We start from the raw sequence: 18,922 nt of genomic DNA, 5'->3' as shown, positions 1-18,922 counted from the left end.
GTCGCACAGAGTCGGACACGACTGAAGCGACTTAGCAGCAGCAGCAGCATGCTCAACAAGGGGCTTCCCAGGTGGCTCACAGTGGTAAAGAATCCGCACACAGTGAAGAGGTGTTCAATCTCTTGGTCAGGAAGATCCCCTGGAGAAGGAAATGGCAACCCACTCCAGTATTCTTGCCTGGGAAATCCCACTGACAGAGGAGCCTGGTGGGCTACAGCCCATGGGATCTCAAAAAGTTGGACACTCAACAAAAGCAAGTTACAAATTCTTTTCAAATGCCCATGGAATATTCACCAAGTTAGACTCTGTGCTGGGACATGAAATAAGTCAGGTAATTAAAGAAGACTATAATCATACAAATTATGTTTTCTGATCAAAATAAAATTGAATGAGAAATCAACAACAGTAACATATCTAGGAAAATCCCCACATATTTAGGGATTGAAGGGCCCAGACTCTCAAGTTTCATATATATTGCACCCTAGGAAATTTGAACATTACCAGATGACCTCTCTCTGCTGCTGCTAAGTCACTTCAGTTGTGTCTGACTCTGTGTGACCCCATAGATGGCAGCCCACCAAGCTCCCCCATCCCTAGGATTCTCCAGGCAAGAACACTGGAGTGGGTTGCCAGTTCCTTCTCCAATGCATGAAAGTGAAAAGTGAAAGTGAAGTCGCTCAGTCGTGTCTGACTCTTGGTGACCGCATGGACTGCAGCCCACCAGGCTCCTCCGTCCATGGGATTTTCCAGGCAAGAGTACTGGAGTGGGGTGCCATTGCCTTCTCCAAAAGAGCTTTAAATAGAAAAATAGGTAAGGAAAAAATGTTCAACTATTTAATGCCCATTTAAAAAATTAGGGGCTTTCGCAAACCCGCCTGCAATGCAGGAGACCCTGGTTCAATTCCTGGGTCAGGAACATCCGCTAGCGAAGGGATAGGCTACCCACTCCAGCATTCTTGGGCTTCCCTTGTGGCTCAGCTGGTAAAGAATCCACCTGCAATGTGGGAGACCTGGGTTCAATCCCTGGGTTGGGAAGATCCCCTGGAGAAGGGAAAGGCTACCCACTGCAGTATTCTGGCCTGGAGAATGCCATGGTCTCTATAGTCTATGGGGTCACAAAGAGTCTGACACAACTGAATGACTTTCACTTTCACACTTTAAGAAACCCCTTAAAGAAGGGCCTAGGGACCTGTGGAGGAATTGAAACTCTTCTCCCATTGTACTCTCTTTCACACAATTTGAACTTTTTACCAGCTATTTAAAAAGAGCAATAATAACTTCCATATTGTAAATAAAACAAATTCCTTTCATATATCCATCAAAGGAAAAAATCTCCTTTGGCAAAGAAAAAGGTATTATCACAAGTCATACATAAAATAGAAATACAGAAGTGTCATATAATTTATATTCTGGAAAATGAATCGTTCTACTCCAAAGACCACTAAGCAGTAAGAACACACTTAGTAGCAAAATACTTATACCGAATAAATAATTTATGTTGACATTCCTTATCTTTCATCTACCAACAAAAACTCAATTTATCTATTCTGTAGGGAAATGAATCTGTAGTTTAGCATATTTCATGTTTTTGCATACTTAGTTTAGACAAATCCTTGGATAATTTGGCCACTTTTAAGAACTGTTTTAATTTCTGCTTATTTCACACTATTCATGTCTGTTTTGGGCCACTTCCTGCACCAAGAAAACACAAAGAAAAAGAAAGACAAAAAGAGGAAAATGTTTATTTATCAAGTATCTGTTTAACAGTAATAGCAAACCTAATTCAGTTTTTCCTTTTCTTCTTTAATTATTTTAATAGGTAAAATATTCACATAAATCAAAAATCAAAAAAGAAGTTACTAACTTTTTGAAAATACTGACAGGGAGGCCTGGCATGCTGCAATTCATGGGGTCGCAAAGAGTCGGACACGACTGAGCGACTGAACTGAACTGATCCCACTCCTACGACCTAACTACCCAGTCTTCACCCTCCCCCATGACCATAAGAATTCATGGTTACTCGTTTCATGTATACCCTTTCCAGAGTTTCTTTCAGTTCAGCTCAGTCGTGTCTGACTGTTTGCGACCCCATGAATCACAGCACGCCAGGCCTCCCTGTCCATCACCAACTCCCGGAGTTCACTCAAACTCGTGTCCGTCGAGTCGGTGACGCCATCCAGCCATCTCATCCTCTGTCGTCCCCTTCTCCTCCTGCCCCCAATCCCTCCAGCATCAGAGTCTTTTCCAATGAGTCAACTCTTCGCATGAGGTGGCCAAAGTACTGGAGTTTCAGATTTAGGATCATTCCTTCCAAAGAACATCCAGGACTGATCTCCTTTAGAATGGACTGGTTGGATCTCCTTGCAGTCCAAGGGACTCTCAAGAGTCTTCTCCAACACCACAGTTCAAAAGCATCAATTCTTCGGTGCTCAGCTTTCTTCACAGTCCAACTCTCACATTCATACATGACTACTGGAAAAACCATAGCCTTGACTAGACGGACCTTTGTTGGCAAAGTAACGTCTCTGCTTTTGAATACGCTATCTAGGTTGGTCATAACTTTCCTTCCAAGGAGTAAGCGTCTTTTAATTTCATGGCTGCAATCACCATCTGCAGTGATTTTGGAGCCCAAAAAGACAAAGCCTGACACTGTTTACACTGTTTGCCCATCTATTTCCCATGAAGTAATGGGACCAGACACCATGATCTTCGTTTTCTGAATATTGAGTTTTAAGCCAACTTTTTCACTCTCCTCTTTCACTTTCATCAAGAGGCTTTTGAGTTCCTCTTCACTTTCTGCCATAAGGGTGGTGTCATCTGCATATCTGAGGTTATTGATATTTCTCCCGGCAATCTTGATTCCAGCTTGTGCTTCTTCCAGCCCAGCATTTCTCATGATATACTCTGCTTATAAGTTTTAAATAATCAGGGTAACAATATACAGCCTTGACATACTCCTTTTCCTATTTGGAACCAGTCTGTTGTTCCATGTCCAGTTCTAACTGTTGCCTCCTGACCTGCATATAGGTTTCTCAAGAGGCAGGTCAGGTGGCCTGGTATTCCCATCTCTTTCAGAATTTTCCAGTTTATTGTGATCCACACAGTCAAAAGCTTTGGCACAGTCAATAAAGCAGAAATAGATGTTTTTCTGGAACTCTCTTGCTTTTTCCATGATCCAGAAGATGTTGGCAATTTGCTCTCTGGTTCCTCTGCCTTTTCTAAAACCAGCTTGAACATCTGGAAGTTCAGAGTTCACGTATTTCTGAAGCCTGGCTTGGAGAATTTTGAGCATTACTTTACTAGCATGTGAGATGAGTGCAATTGTGCGGTAGTTTGAGCATTCTTTGTCATTGCCTTTCTTTGGGTTTGGAATGAAAACTGACCTTTTCCAGTCTTGTGGCCACTGCTGAGTTTTCCAGATTTGCTGGCATATTGAGTGCAGCACTTTCACAACATCATCTTTCAGGATTTGAAATAACTCAACTGGAATTCCATCACCTCCACTAGTTTTGTTATTAGTGATGCTTTCTAAGGCCCACTTGACTTCACATTCCAGGACATCTGGCTCTAGGTGAGTGATCACACCATCATGATTATCTTGATTGTGAAGATCTTTTTTTCATCGTGAAGAGTTTTTTTATGCATATACAAACACATGTAAATATGCCTTTTCATCACCTTTTAAAAATAGACTGTATTATATCATACCTGTTGTCTGTACCCTGTCTTTTCACTTAAAAGTACATCCTGGAGATCTTGCCATTTCAGTATATAAAGTACTTTATCATTCTTTGTAATAGTTATTGTAGTATGACATTGCATAGATATACTATAAACTCTATCAACAGACCTTCAATTGTTTCCAGTATTTTGCTGTTATAAACAATACTACAACTGAAAAGCTATGCATATGTCATTTTACATGTATGCAGGTATGATAAACCCAGAAAAGGAACCTCTGGCCTAAAGGTATGTGCACCTGAAATATGCTCAAACTGTTTATGAACTGGTTATGGATTGCATCAATCCATACTCCCATCAACAAAGTATGAGAATACCTGTTTTCCCATACCTTACCACGAGAGTGTATTATCACTTGGATTTTCACCAATCTGGTAGGTAAAGTATTTCAGTGAAGTTTTAATTGGCAGTTTTTAAATTATGAATGAGGTATAGTATCCTTCAGACAACTTAAGAGCCATTTGCATTTCCTCTTCTCTAAAATATCCTCATTCTTTTCCCCATTTTTCAACTGCGAGGATGACCTTTTTATCTTTGACTTCAGAAGCTCATTAAATATTAAAAGACTAGGTCTTTTTCTATTAAAAATTACAAATATTTTCCCCTATGAAAACTGTTTTCCTTTTTGCTTTGCTTTTATTTGTTGGGATTTTTTGTTTTTATTTATTGTGTGCAATTTTTATTGTCAAATCTATAATTTTTATAGCTTGGGGATTTTGAGTTATGGTTAAAAAGGCTCTCCATTTCAAGGCTATAAAGGAATTTTCCTATGTTTTCTAATAGTACATTTCTTGTGTTAAATATTTGAGTCATTTAAAATTTATCCTGGTGTCTGGTATTTTACCTAGCTGTATAGTCTATAATATGCAACCTTAAATTATCCCAACTCTAAACTGAATCAAAACTTTTACTGTTCTTATGTTGCATACACTGGTTATTACTTCCTCTTATTTCCATTCTAGTCAATTTCTACGATCTGTGGTCTATTCATTTAAATGGCAAATGGGAAAAAAAAATCTGTTTTCTTGTCCTTGTGGTTTGGGTTTGGTGTTGGGGGTTGCAGGTGGGTGGTGCTTAGTGTCTCTCTGGAAACAAAATTCTTCCAGTTTATGCTTTCAGATTTTCTTCTGATTAGGAGGAGTTAGTGCCCATGTCCTGTCATATCAAAGACTGAGAAACTGAAGACATAAACTGCAACATTTTAAAACTCTCCCAATATTGTACCCATCTCTATGTTTCTACCAATATATTTCTAAAGATTTCACCTTCATTACAGAACAGGCTAAACTCTTTTCAAGATCACATACCATGCTAGAGCATAAGCTAAGTATGACCTTTGTGTGAAGGTCCACTTATAGTTTACTTATTTTTTCCAAATGACTATCTACTTATTCCAACATCTCTAATTACTAAGCATAAAAATCAGTAAGAACGTAGAATCTCCATTTCATGTACAAGGGAATTCCCGTAAAACTATCAGCTGCCTTTTTGATAGAAATTCTACAGACCAGAAGGCAGCATATAGTCAAAGTAATGAAAGGAAAAAAACCTATAAGCAAGAATACTCTACTCAGCAAGGGTATCATTCAGATTTGAAGGAGAGATATAAAATTTTACAGACGAGCAAAAGCAAGAGTTTAGAACCAGTAGGCCAGCTTTATAAAAAATGTTAAGGAAGCTTCTCTAAGCAGAAGAGACCACCACGAGAAATATGAAAATTATGAAAGGAAGAATCTCACTGGTAAAGGCAAATATACAGTAGAGGTAGTAAATCAACCACTCATAAAGCTAATAGGAAGGTTAAAAGACAAAAGGAGTAAAATCATCTATATCTATAATAAGTATCTAAGGAACACACAAAACAAAAAGATCTAAAATATGAAATCAAAAACAGTAAATATGGGTGATGGGAAGCAAAAGTGCATGGTTGTTACAAACTGTTAGAACTTAAAACATTATCAACTTAAAATAATTACATATCAGTATGATAAACAGATTGTTGACTTCCCTGGTGGCTCAGGCAGTAAAAGCATCTGCCTGCAATGCAGGAGACTGGGGTTCGATCCCTGGGTTAGGAAGATCCCCTGGAGAAGGAAATGGCAACCCACTGTAGTACTTTTGCCTGGAAAATCCCATGGACAGAGAAGCCTGGTGGGCTACAGTCCATGGGGTCGCAAAGAGTTGGACTGGACTGAGCAACTTCACTTTCACATGGTAATAACAAAATAAATATCTATAATAGAATCACAAAAGAAGGGAAAGAAACCAAATCATAACACTAAAGACAGTCCTCAAATCACAAAGGGAGAGAGCAAAAGAAGAAAACGAAAAAGAACTGCAAAACAGTTAACAAAATGGCAATAAGACATTATCTAACAATAATTACTTTCAATGTAAATTGACTGAATGCTCCAGTCAAAAGACACAGAGTAGCTGAATGGACACAAAAACAAGACCTGTATATGCTACCTACTTCAGAGCTAAAGACATATAGACTGAAAGAGAAAGTATAGGAAACAGTATTACATGCAAATGGAAATCAGAAGAAAGCTGAGGTAGTAATACTTATATCAGGCAAGACAGACCTTAAAACAAAGACTGTATGTAACAAGAGACAAAAAAGACTTACATAATGATAAGGGGATCAATCAAAGAAGAAGATAACAATTGCAAATATATATATACACAACATAGGAGCACCTAAACACATAAAGCAAATATTAACAGACATAAAGAGAGAAACTGACATAGTAGACCTCAACACCCATTTACATCAGGGGAGAGATGTAAGATCCAGATAGAAAATCAGTAATAAAACACTGGTTTTAAATGACATTAGACCAGATGGACTTAATAGATTACATATATTGACCATTCCATCCAAAAGCAGCAAGATACACACTGTTTTCAAGTGCACATCGAACAGTCTCCAGGATAGATCACACGACAAGCCACAAAACAAGTCTCAATGAATTTAAGAGTATTGAAATTATATCAAGCATCTTTTCTGACCACAATGGAATAAAACTAGAAATCAACTACAAGAATGCATAAAAAACAAAAATAATATGCTACTAGACAATCAATGGGTCACTGACAAAATCAAAGAGGAAATCAAAAAATATATGGAGACGAATATGAAAACACAATGATACTAAATCTATGGGACACAGCAAAAGCTGTTCTATGAGGGAAGTTTATAGCAATACAGACTTATCTTAGGAAACAAGAAAGATCTCAGATAAATAATCTAACAGTAACAGTCATGTTGGATATAGCAAGAAAATCTATCTTAAATTTGTTTGGAGTCCAGAAGGAAAAGAGACAGAAATACAGTAAAGAAAATGTTAGAAAAGATAATGGCTGAGAATTGTGCAGAACTCATGGAAGCTAATAATTCACAGAATCAAGACAGCAAGCAAATCGCAAGTGAAAGAATTAAAAATAAATTCTTCACACGGATATATCATAAACTGTAGAAACCCAAATATAAGGAGAAAAATCATAAGAGCAACCAGAGGGGAAAGAAAACAAAACCGTTGTAAAGAACAACAGCAAGACTGATATCTAACTACTCAATAATGACAATGGAAACAAAAAGATGAGAGAACATAACATACAGAGAGAAAATAACTATTTACCTAGAATTCTACTATCACTAAAATCTTTCTCAGGAAAGATGACTATTAAAATAGCTCAAATTCAAAACCTAACTGTAACAAAATAGTACATTATCCTCTTAATATTTGTCTTTAATTCTTCTCCTTACCTTTAATATATATATTGCTTTGAACAGAATTATATCTCTTAATATAATGAAAGAAAAGGTCATATGAAATTAGATATATGGATAATCATAGAATTCTCAGGGCTCATTTAGATTCTACTTTCTTTAACCATAAAATAGGTTTTAAACAACATGATTTTTAAGTTTGTTTTTAGTTCTGAGTGATTCTGTACCTAGCTAACCACATGGCTACTGCACTACTGCAGTAAAAATTTCATCTCATTAAATCAATAGTACAAGTTACTTAAAAAAGTGCTTTCTATCAGAGTTGCAAGTGATAGGCTGTATTTACATAATCAGTTTTAAAATATAAAATAGAGGAGAAAAGATTCACAAGACATAGAAATGAGTCTTTTTCTTTCTCATAAAAATGTAATAATATATTAGAAAAAGCAACTTAATTAGGTAAATTAAAACATTCTATTAATGAACCTGGAAAATTCTGACAGTACAATGACTCATGCAAGCATTGCTAGTGAGAAGCAAGTAACCTTTGTCCTACATGCAAATAGAGAAACTTTGTACATTTCACTAACCAGATACAGAAAGTAGCTTCTGTCTGAATCAGAGAATAACAGTATTAAAGATCAAAAGTATATGCTCACCTTGTAAAAACTCCTCCTTGCAAGCAATGAAGTAGAAGAAAACAATGATGGCTTTCTTGGCCTGCTTCTTTTAAATCAGCCTTGAACCAAGAATAACTAAAACACTGGACCACAAGTGTTCCAAAGAGCATAAAACTTACTGTTAAAACACCAAAAACATACTGTCTTTCATGAAAAAATCTGACAGACACCCAGATGTCCACAATTAAATCAGTAACATAGATCATAACGCCAAGGACTGACATCATAAAATTGAACTTAGTATATTTCATTATGAGTCACTGTATCTCTTGGTTATTTACCTCCTCCTCTCATACAAAAAGAAAAAAACAAATATTAGTGCACTCTTTGGTGTAGCACTGAATTTTAATTTCCACTCCCTAAATATTTTAAAGAATATACATTATGAAATTGGAACACTAAAACCAAAGTGACTAATTTTAACTTTCTCTTCTAAACCTCTGGTCCAGTTGTTACTAGGCTTTACTCAATCTTGTTTCACAGTGATCTTCATTACAGATGACAACACCTAAAATAAAACATAAAAACTTCCAAAAATCTCGATTCTAACATTAAAAATCCTAGGCCACGACTTTATCAAAGCTCTACTTTTTCTAAAAATAATATATTACCACTAAATACATTTCTTACAATATATAGCTTTGTGAAAGTAAAGTGTTAGAAATATACTTAATAGTTGACAACTTCCTCTCAGACTATTTTCTTTTTAAAAAACATAACCTACTCACAAACATATGTACTAAAGGACTATATATAGTGACAAAAAATTGGAAATAATCTAAATGTGTCAACAAGAAGAATTAAATAATGGTAGATTCATAAAGTAGAATATTACAAAGCTACTAAAAATATATTTAACAAAGGTCCAGCAGTTGTGAAAATTCTTAATGTGCTTTGATACAGCAATTCCTCTAAGAATCAAGCCTAGGGAAATATTTACAAACATGCACAAAGGTATATGCTCTTTGCAGAACCTTTTTTAAAACAGCAAAAATTGAAAACAATCCAAATGACAATTTAGAAATCTAATTCAATAAATTATGGTACCTTCACACTAAAGAACATACCATGCAACCTTTAAAAAGAATGAAGTAGCTTCGTATAAACTGATTTCAGAAGGTCTCCAAGACATATTAAATGAAAGAAGCAAGTACCAGAAGGATAAATATAGCATGTTGCAGTATATGCTTTCTTAATATACATGGAGAGGGGAAAGGAGTTGAGTGGGAAGCAAATGCAATTTCAATCTTTTAAATATTCTTTCATATTGGTTGAGTTTTTTACAACAGATATGCACTAATGTGTTTTATAATTTCTTAAAACAAAAACAATAGTAAATGATACTTATAAAGAATTTTGATGACTGGAGAAAATATTAATAACAGTTACTACATGCCAGGCATTGACCTGTATGTTACAAATAAAATGTCCTCATATAATTCTTACATCAAACTTAGAAGGTAGATATTACTATTATGAAGCCTATTTTATAAACATGAATGCAATCTGCAGATGACATCTGTTCAACTCAACAGGGATTTCTTTAATTGTACTAACGAACTGCCAAGATTTCATATAAAAATCCAGAGTTTTCTCTGCTATCAAAGAACTCAAAGATCTGCTACAGTAGACTATCATTTCTTCATGAGCAGTGAGTACCCACCCTAGATGGCAAAGGTGCTCTCAATTTCACCACAGTACCCAGTCACCCCACTTCAGTCATTTCAACAGTGAGGTCTCAGTGCCCATGCAGCTATCTAATAGCTGTGTATCCTTAAATATGTTCTTTTTACCTCCCTATCCCTTATTTTCTTCATTTGAAATATGGAGATAATAATGGTATATATCTCAGAGGGTTGTTGTTAAGGTTAAGAAAGGTACTATATATATAACACATACAAGCCGCTAGAAAAGTACTTGGTACAATTAGGGCTTAATAACTGTTAGTTATCATTATTACTTTGCCTGTCTGCCTGATACCTGTAAGCATCTGAGTTTGCAGTCTTTGACTTCACTTTAAAGAACGTTAAGTGGAAAAAAATACTGCTATAATCTCAAAGCTTTGAAAATGTAAAGGAAATAGGACTAGAGAAATAGGAAAAATGTTAACAGTAGTTTTATCTGGGGAACTAATGGCATTACAGATTATTTATTCTTCATTCTTTTCTATATTTATGAGCTGAACAGTTTCCTCTCAAAATTCATACTTTGACTTCACTTCAGTTCAGTTCAGTCACTCAGTCGTGTGCGACTCTGCGACCCCATGAATCGCAGCACGCCAGACCTCCCTGTCCATCACTAACTCCCGGAGTTTACTCAAACTCACGTCCATCCAGTCAGTGATGCCATCCAGCCATCTCATCCTCTGTTGTCCTCTTCTCCTCCTGCCCCCAATCCCTCCCAGCATCAGAGTCTTTTCCAATGAGTCAACTCTTCTCACGAGGTGGCCAAAGTACTGGAGTTTCAGCTTTAGCATCATTCCTTCCAAAGAAATCCCAGGGCTGATCTCCTTCAGAATGGACTGGTTGGATCTCCTTGCAGTCCAAGGGACTCTCAAGAGTCTTCTCCAACACCACAGTTCAAAAGCATCAATTCTTCGGTGCTCAGCCTTCTTCACAGTCCAACTCTCACATCCATACATGACCACAGGGAAAACCAAAGCCTTGACTAGACAGACCTTTGTTGGCAAAGTAATGTCTCTGCTTTTGAATATGCTACCTAGGTTGGTCATAACTTTCCTTCCAAGGAGTAAGCGTCTTTTAATTTCATGGCTGCAGTCACCATCTGCAGTGATTCTGGAGCCCCAAAAATAAAGTCTGACACTGTTTCCACTGTTTACGTTGACTTACTAACCTTCAAAGTGACTGTTCCTAGAGACAGGCCTTTATGGAGGGAATAAGGTTAAAAGAAGTCACAAGGATGGGTCCCTAACCCAATAGGAGTGGTGTCCTTATGAGAAACGACACAGCAAGAAAAGAGCCATCTGCAAGCCAAAGAAAGAGGCCTCAACAGAAACCAACCCTGCTGGCACCTCAATGTTGGACTTCCAGTTTCCAGACTATGGGAAAAATTAATTTCTATTGTTTAATCCACCAATCTGTTGGATTCTGTTAAGGCAGCCTGAGTAGACTAACACCCTATATATTCTATAAAGAATATTTATTACTTTAAAAATTAGGAGGGGAAGATGTTATTTAAAAAAACACAATCTAATACTTAGCAGTGTTCCTGTCATTTTAGCACTTGTAAGTATTTTCTTTAAAAGTTTTTAGAATAATATTAAAAGATAGTTCACTGTTCTTACAGTAAAAGAAAACACTCCTTATTGCTACTTTTCTTACCAAGAATATTGTGGCCAACAGGATGGAAAAAAATTTTTTTAAGTCTGAGTATTTCTAATCTAATAGGGCATGAACTTCCCTGTAGCGGGTTTCTTATCTTAAATGAAAGATGTCATGTCACTTTAAGCATGGAGTTTAGCAGGATGAGATTTCATCAAAAAGTTCTGTTTAATTAAATATTTACTTAAACCTATCATGTGCTATTTTAAGCTCTTGAGATATATCATGTGTAAAAGAAACAAAAATCCCTGCCATTGTGGAACTTACATCCTAGCACAGAAAGATAATCAAATAATAAAAATAAGTAAAATTAGACATCATATTAGAAGGTGATAAGTGCTACAGAAAGAACAGAGCATGTTAAAGGAAATCAGGAGTTGGAGTAGAGGCAGGTGCATCACAGGTTGTAATTTTAATTAGAATGGTCAGAGCAGCCCTCACTAAGAAGATGGCATCTGAGTAAAGAAATTAGCCATATTGCTATCATATGAAAAAGCTTGCCAGGTGGAAGGAACAGCGAGTTCAGAAGTCTAATGCACTAGATTTTGAGTATGTGGAACAAAATTCCCTAAAATGTTGACAGATTTTTTAACATGATTATATTGGATGTGTTTAATGTGTATCCAAGTCCTGTTTAACATCATCTAAAAAAATGCAATTTCCTAAGCTTTCTATCGAGGAAAAAAAAAATATTTCCATATAGAGTAGAAGAATACAAAGAGTGAAAGTGAAGTCGCTCAGTCGTCTCCGACTCTTTGCGACCCCATGGACAGTAGCCTACCAGGCTCCGGGTCCATGGGATTTTCCAGGCAAGAATACTGAAGTGGGCTGCCATTTCCTTCTCCAGAGGATCTTCCCAACCCAGGGGTCAAACCCAGGTCTCCTGCATTGCAGACAGATGTTTTACCGTCTGAGCCACTAGGGAAGCCCATAGTAGAAGAATAGATAGTATTCTGATAGACGCTGAGTATTTACTATGTATGAAATGTTTTACAAACTTTATTTAATTCTCACAAATTTATGTAAGATTATCATTGGCCCCACTTTATAGATCATAAACTGAGGCTTAGAGATGTTGGTATTTGTGTGAGTTATCTCTAATGAGTAAACTAATTTTAATGTACAGGCATGCCTTGGAGACACTATGAATTTAGTTCCAGACTGCCACAATATAGCAAATATCACAATGAAGTGAGTCACACAAAGTTTTTGGTTTCCCTGTGCATACAAAAGTTATGTTTAAGCTATACTGTAGTCTATTAAGTGTGCAATTATGTCTAAAAACTGTATATACTTAAATTTTAAAATTCTTCATTGCTAAAAAACTTCTAACCATAATCTCAGCCTTCAGCGAGACAAAATCCTTTTGCAGTTGTAAAAGATCACTGATCACCATGACAGACATAACAATAATAAAAAAAAAAGTTTGAAGCACTGTGAGAATTACCAAACTCTAACACAGTAACACAAAGAGATGAAATGCTGTTGGGAAAATGGCACTGGTAGACTGGCTCCATGCAGGTTGCCAAAACGTTCAATTTATAAAAACCACAATATCTGAGAATTGTAATAAAGTAAAGTGCAATAAAACGAGGTAGACCTCCTTGTGCACAATTCTTAAACACTCTCCCACAAAGATAGCTTACTTCACCTGGCATGGAAAAGGAAAACTCTAGCCATTTTGAATCAAGATTTACAATATGGGAAAAAATAATTTCTAAGAAACTTAGAAATTGCATTATTGGCAGAATATCAGACTCAATAAACTAATCTGATCTGGCAACTTTTAAATTCCCAATTTAGTGAAGCAGAACATAATGCCAACTGGAAAGACAACTACACAGCAAAGTACTTAATAAATATAGCAGCTCTCATAAAAAAGGGCCTGCACTTCCTTCAATAACCACATAGTCAGATAACTTGTATGAAGGATCTTCATCTTTATCCCTACAACTGATCACTGTTCCAATACCACCTTATCAGAAATAATGCCAATCTACAAAATTTCACTTCACTTAGAGAATTCGGAACACTGACTGATCCAATAGGTGTTTCAATCCAGTTTCTCATTCAGAGGTCAACCCACCTGTGTGACTATCTGGCTGCCAGCCAAAATACATAAACTTTGCCCACTGTACAGCTCTCTTCCTCTATTTGCAATAAAGAAGATACCTGAAGTACAAACTAGCAAATGTTCACTTGTCAATCAAATTTAATACACATAATATATAGACTTACTTGTCATATATAAAAAGCCTTCTTTAATTCAAAGTTCCTTCTGGAAAATCTTCATCCTGGGAATTTTTTTTTTCTTCCTCATGGAAAATAAGCATTATTAAGGAGTGTATAAACCTTTAAGTATTCTTGCCTGGAGAATCCCAGGGATGCCGGAGCCTGGTAGGCTGCCGTCTATGGGGTCGCACAGAGTCGGACACGACTGAAGCAACTTAGCAGCAGCAGCAGTAGCAAACCTTTAAGATTCAAACCAAAATGAAACTGAAATCACCTGTTAGTCATATGTGCGATATTCTAATCCAGTGATAAGAGTCTGTATCATTGTGATCATAGTACATCCTTTTTTTTTTAAACTATCACCTTGGGGGAAGGAATTACATGGTTCCTTTTAAGGCTGATGAGTTTACAAGTTTTTACTATATTATCAATTAATTTTTTTAAAAAATATGATTTGCCTCACAGCATATCTAAGGGGACAATTTATGTTTGAAAGGGAGAGATTCCTGAATTTGAAATGATCTAATAAAGAATTTACAACATATTATTAATGGAGCCCTGCTGCTGCTGCTGCTACTGCTGCTGCTGCTGCTAAGTCACGTCAGTAGTGTCCGACTCTGTGTGACCCCATAGATGGCAGCCCACCAGGCTCCCCCGTCCCTGGGATTCTCAAGGCAAGAACACTGGAGTGGGTTGCCATTTCCTTCTCCAATGCATGAAAGTGAAAAGTGAAAGTGAAGTCGCTCAGTCGTGTCCGACTCTTAGCGATCCCATGGACTGTAGCCTTCCAGGCTCCTCCATCCATGGGATTTTCCAGGCAAGAGTACTGGAGTGGGGTGCCATTGCCTTCTCCAATGGAGCCCTACCTACCTAATTTTTCAAATTTTATACCTTCTCAAACCCTATGCCCCAAGAACATATGATCGTTGGTTTCTATTACCAAAATAAACATTACAGTTCTTATTTCCAAGCCTTTGCTCAAGGTTATTTACAGTCCAGAAAGCCCTTCTTCTTCCAGCTACCTGATAAAAGTCATATCAATCCTTTAAAAATCAGCTAACATCCACTACTGTTAAGCTTTCTCAAATTATCCTAATTTCTCTCCTTCCTTCTAGCAATCTCATCACTTTCACTATACTTCTACAGGATTCACCTGAATATGCTTTAAAATATTATCATGTACATCTCCTTTTTAGTTATAAGCCTCTATAAAGCTATCGTATTCATTTTACATACATTCCCACACATCAACAACAATACATGTTAGAGGTAGCTGATCAATTATTGTAACTGTAACTGAACAGAATGTAAAAGTCATTGGTCTTCTTTCTTGGGAACTTAAAACTTCAAGTTACATTGATATTCACAAAGACTCAGTTTTGAATCTGCAGCCTCTTTCTTCCTAGCTCAAGCCATACATCTAACTATTTGTGGATTTCTTTATGGGGATATCCCACAATGACCTCAACTTAAACTCCTCTAAACCAAGTTCATCACCTACACTCTGTTCTGCTCTTCTACTAGTGTCTAACGTCTTCTTCTATGACTCAAGTCACTTTTAAATTATTTGTTGGCCCCATTTGTTCATCTACCAAATGAAGACCCTGGCAAGGAACTAAATGAGACGGAAGGAACAAGGGAAATTCTAGTTCATGAGAAAAAAATAAAGTTAAGGAATAAGAAAGTGGAGCTGCCCACGAAAATAGTTCCACTCTCTTCTCAAAGGTTTGCTGACTTTCCAGGAGAGAGGTTTTAAAATGGGAAGCCAGCTTCTTGCTGGAAGAGCTACTGATAACAGACAAATAAATATTGTTGAGTTGAAAATACTTGATATAGGGAATTTTGATGATTATTCCAAGCAGTCTTTAAAGGACTTGTTGCTTGCCTTCCCATTGCAAAGGGGATAATTCACATGATTGTTTCAATGAAGGTTTTTGAAACATTTTGCTATTAAAAGTACATCTCAAAGACACAGGGAAAGAAATTTGCCACACATTCCAGGTGTGTTTTCAAGAAATCTGGAATATTAAACTTTTGATTTGTACTGCATACAGAGCAACAGTCCTTTCTCCAGAAACACCTGCCAAAAAGGATGTTAAAATGCATGCCCTACAACCTAGAGGGGTGGGATAGGGTAGGAGGGGGATTCAAAAGGGAGGAGGCATGTATGTACCTATGGGGCATTCATGTTAATGTATGGCAGAAACCAACATAATATTGTAAAGCAATTACCCTCCAATTAAAAATAAACAATTACCTTTAAAAATGCCTAAATTTTAGAACCACTAGCATCTAATGTGTCAATTTATCATTTCTTTTGAAAAAGGCATGGGCTAGGATATCACACGTGTTTCACATCTTTTCAGTTCAGTTCAGTCGCTCAGTCGTGTCCAACTCTTTGCAACCACATGAATTGCAGCACGCCAGGTCTCCCTGTCCATCACCAACTCCCGGAGTCCATCGAGTCAGTGATGCCATCCAGCCATTTCATCCTCTGTCGTCCCCTTCTCCTCCTGCCCCCAATCCCTCCCAGCATCAGAGTCTTTTCCAATGAGTCAACTCTTCACATCAGGTGGCCAAAGTACTGGAGTTTCAGCTTCAGCATCATTCCCTCCAAAGAAATCCCAGAGCTGATCTCCTTCAGAATGGACTGGTTGGATCTCCTTGCAGTCCAAGGGGCTCTCAAGAGTCTTCTCCAACACCACAGTTCAAAAGCATCAATTCTTCAGCGCTCAGCTTTCTTCACAGTCCAACTCTCACATCCATACATGACCACTGGAAAAACCATAGCCTGGACTAGACGGACTTTTGTTGGCAAAGTAATGTCTCTGCTTTTTAATATGCTATCTAGGTTGGTCATAACTTTCCTTCCAAGGAGTAAGCGTCTTTTAATTTCATGGCCCAGAAGGGAATGAAACTGATCATGAGATCTGTGCACTCCCTTTTAGGAAAACAGTAACTGGATTTTTTTTTTTTTTAATATGGGGAGGGTTAGTTAACACTGGGGTGGTTAACTGCTCAGCAGATTAGAAAAGGACCCTTACAAAGAAAAAGAAGTCCTTTATGTCTTGGACACAACCTCCCACCAAGAGCACAACCCCAACACACACGCTCGCGTCCCCCCCTAGTCTTGGGGTTGGTGGGGTACTGCAAGTGGCACAAAAGGGAGCAGAGCACTCCACTGCAGGGGGTGCGTGGGGTGTCAGTACAAGGTTGGGGCATGTCTCCAAACCTCCATTTTGCGTCTGTAAAATGGACATAAAAATATTGCCTTCTTCACATTGTGAAGATTAAATGAGATAGTAGTCAAGGCTATGATTTTTTCAGTGGTCATGTATGGATGTGAGAGTTCGACTATGAAGAAAGCTGAGCACCAAAGAATTGATGCTTTTGAACTGTGGTGTTGGAGAACACTCTTGAGAGTCCCTTGGACTGCAAGGAGATCAGTCCTGGGTGTTCACTGGAAGGACTGATGCTGAAGCTGAAACTCCAATACTTTGGCCACCTCATGCAAAGAGTTGACTCACTGGGAAAGACCATGACGCTGGGAGGAGTTGGGGGCAGGAGAAGGGGACGACAGAGGAAGAGATGGCTGGATGGCATCACCGACTCGATGGACTTGAGTTTGGGTGAACTCCGGGAGTTGGTGATGGACAGGGAGGCCTGGCGTGCTGCGATTCTTGGGGTCGCGAAGAGTCAGACACGACTGAGCGACTGAACTGAACGTTTGTAAAACGCACTCGGTACAGCAGTAAGTGCTAAATAAACCTCCCTTATTGCTATTTATTATAAAAGATAAACCAGTTCCTCCTCACACACCCACCCCCACCCTCGCCTGAAAACCCGACGAGCTACCCTTCCCGGGATTCCGTGCTCTGTAACTAACCGGAAACCTGCCTGCCCCTTGCTCCATCACAAGACTTCCCGGGTTAAAATGTGTCTTTCGCAGCCGAACAAACTAGCCTGCCTGAAAGCAAACTCCTGCGAAACCACCAGGCTGTGACAGGCGGCAGCACGCAAGGGCCGGAGTCCAGTCTCGCCTCAGGCCGCCGCGCGCCTCGTGCCAGCGAACAACCTCGCACTGCCGCCCACGAAACTCCGCCAGAGTCACGTGCCGCTGGCCCCGCCTCACCGCACTTCACCGACTCCCCACCCGCTGGGCTCGCGCTTCAACACGTGATCTCCGGCACCGCCCACGGCACCGGGGCTGATTTCCCCGGCCCGCCCACTTCGCTCGTGCTGCACCACGTGATCTCTGTCCCCGCCCCCGGCACAGCTACGGGTCCACGCCCCACTCCACTCGCGCGGCGTCAGGTGACCGCCGGCCCCGCCCCCGGCCTTGTTGCTGGTTCCGCGCTTGGGCGGTCTCGCCTGCTCTGTGGCGGCGAGCGGCAGACGAAGAGATGGCTGCCACCTTGCAGCGCATAGAACGGCTGTCCAGTCGGGTGATTCGCGTCCTGGGCTGTAACCCGGGTCCCATGACCCTGCAGGGCACCAACACCTACCTGGTGGGGACCGGCCCCAGGTAAACGTTTCTCCACCCTCGCCATCATACAGACCGGCCTGCGGGACGCACGGATTGGGGCTGTGGGGACTGCTCGCGGCGGGCGGACAAGCTGTGCGCCCGCAGCCTGCACCGTGGGGTCCTGCCCCAGCCCACCCCGATTCGGACACCCCCTCCCCTAAATCACTTCCTCCCGGGGTAGTCAACTGTCTTAACTTACAAATGGCTAAGGAAAAATGAGTATGTTTCCTGTTTTCGAGACCCAATTTACTTTGATTTTGAAAGCCAGAGTGAGGTTGTTTAAGCTGTTGAGACACTAGGATCGCTTGGAGTTAAGAATCCAAGAACCCGTTTACTTTCCTCACCTGACTTTCACTGGTGTTTGGCCCTGAGTTTGACTTAGGTTCGCAAAAGCAAGTGGTTGTATTGAGGCCTTTTTCTTAACTCGATAGCGGACAGCAGAATTTCCTTGCTTCAAATTGCTCGAGTCTGGGAAAAAGCTAGCTAGCTTGGGGAAAGAAGAGCTAACTTTGTTTCTTGTTACTGTTGTGTGTCCTTATTTTAAATATTTTTAACTATTTTAAATTATTCTGCGAATGGAATAACCTGTCTGTATTTCCAAGATTTTTATCTTGTTCAGACGCATTCTGTTTTAGTGGTCTCACGGTGACATGTCATTTAGTGCATAGTA

The 18,922-nt window shown here is 39.0% G+C and overlaps 2 protein-coding genes across 4 annotated transcripts in view; one reads left to right on the top strand and one right to left on the bottom strand.

The window, feature by feature from the left end:
* The window catches only part of XKR9 (XK related 9), a 29,813-nt gene extending 11,835 nt beyond the window's left edge, over nt 1–17,978 (bottom strand). The window contains exons 1-2 of one of the 3 annotated variants that reach the window (XM_061438958.1): nt 13,734–15,449; nt 8,134–8,662 (exon numbers count right to left, since the gene is read on the bottom strand). In XM_061438958.1, coding sequence (XP_061294942.1) covers nt 8,134–8,405 — 272 coding nt within the window. In that variant the 5' untranslated portion in view covers nt 8,406–8,662; nt 13,734–15,449. Of the gene's footprint in view, nt 1–8,133; nt 8,775–13,733; nt 15,450–17,613 lie in introns of those variants that run through there. The other 2 variants (XM_061438961.1, XM_061438959.1) reach the window with 2 other exon arrangements.
* Nucleotides 17,979–18,042: 64 nt separating this feature from the next.
* LACTB2 (lactamase beta 2) overlaps nt 18,043–18,922 on the top strand; it is a 32,725-nt gene continuing 31,845 nt past the window's right edge. The window contains exon 1 of the mRNA XM_061438962.1: nt 18,043–18,252. Within this exon, the coding sequence (XP_061294946.1) occupies nt 18,131–18,252 (122 nt within the window). The 5' untranslated portion in view covers nt 18,043–18,130. The remainder of the gene's footprint in view (nt 18,253–18,922) is intronic.

This window comes from Bos javanicus, chromosome 14, assembly GCF_032452875.1.
Source record: "Bos javanicus breed banteng chromosome 14, ARS-OSU_banteng_1.0, whole genome shotgun sequence".
Taxonomy (NCBI): Eukaryota; Metazoa; Chordata; class Mammalia; order Artiodactyla; family Bovidae; genus Bos; species Bos javanicus.
This window is presented reverse-complemented; position numbering and strand designations above follow the sequence as displayed.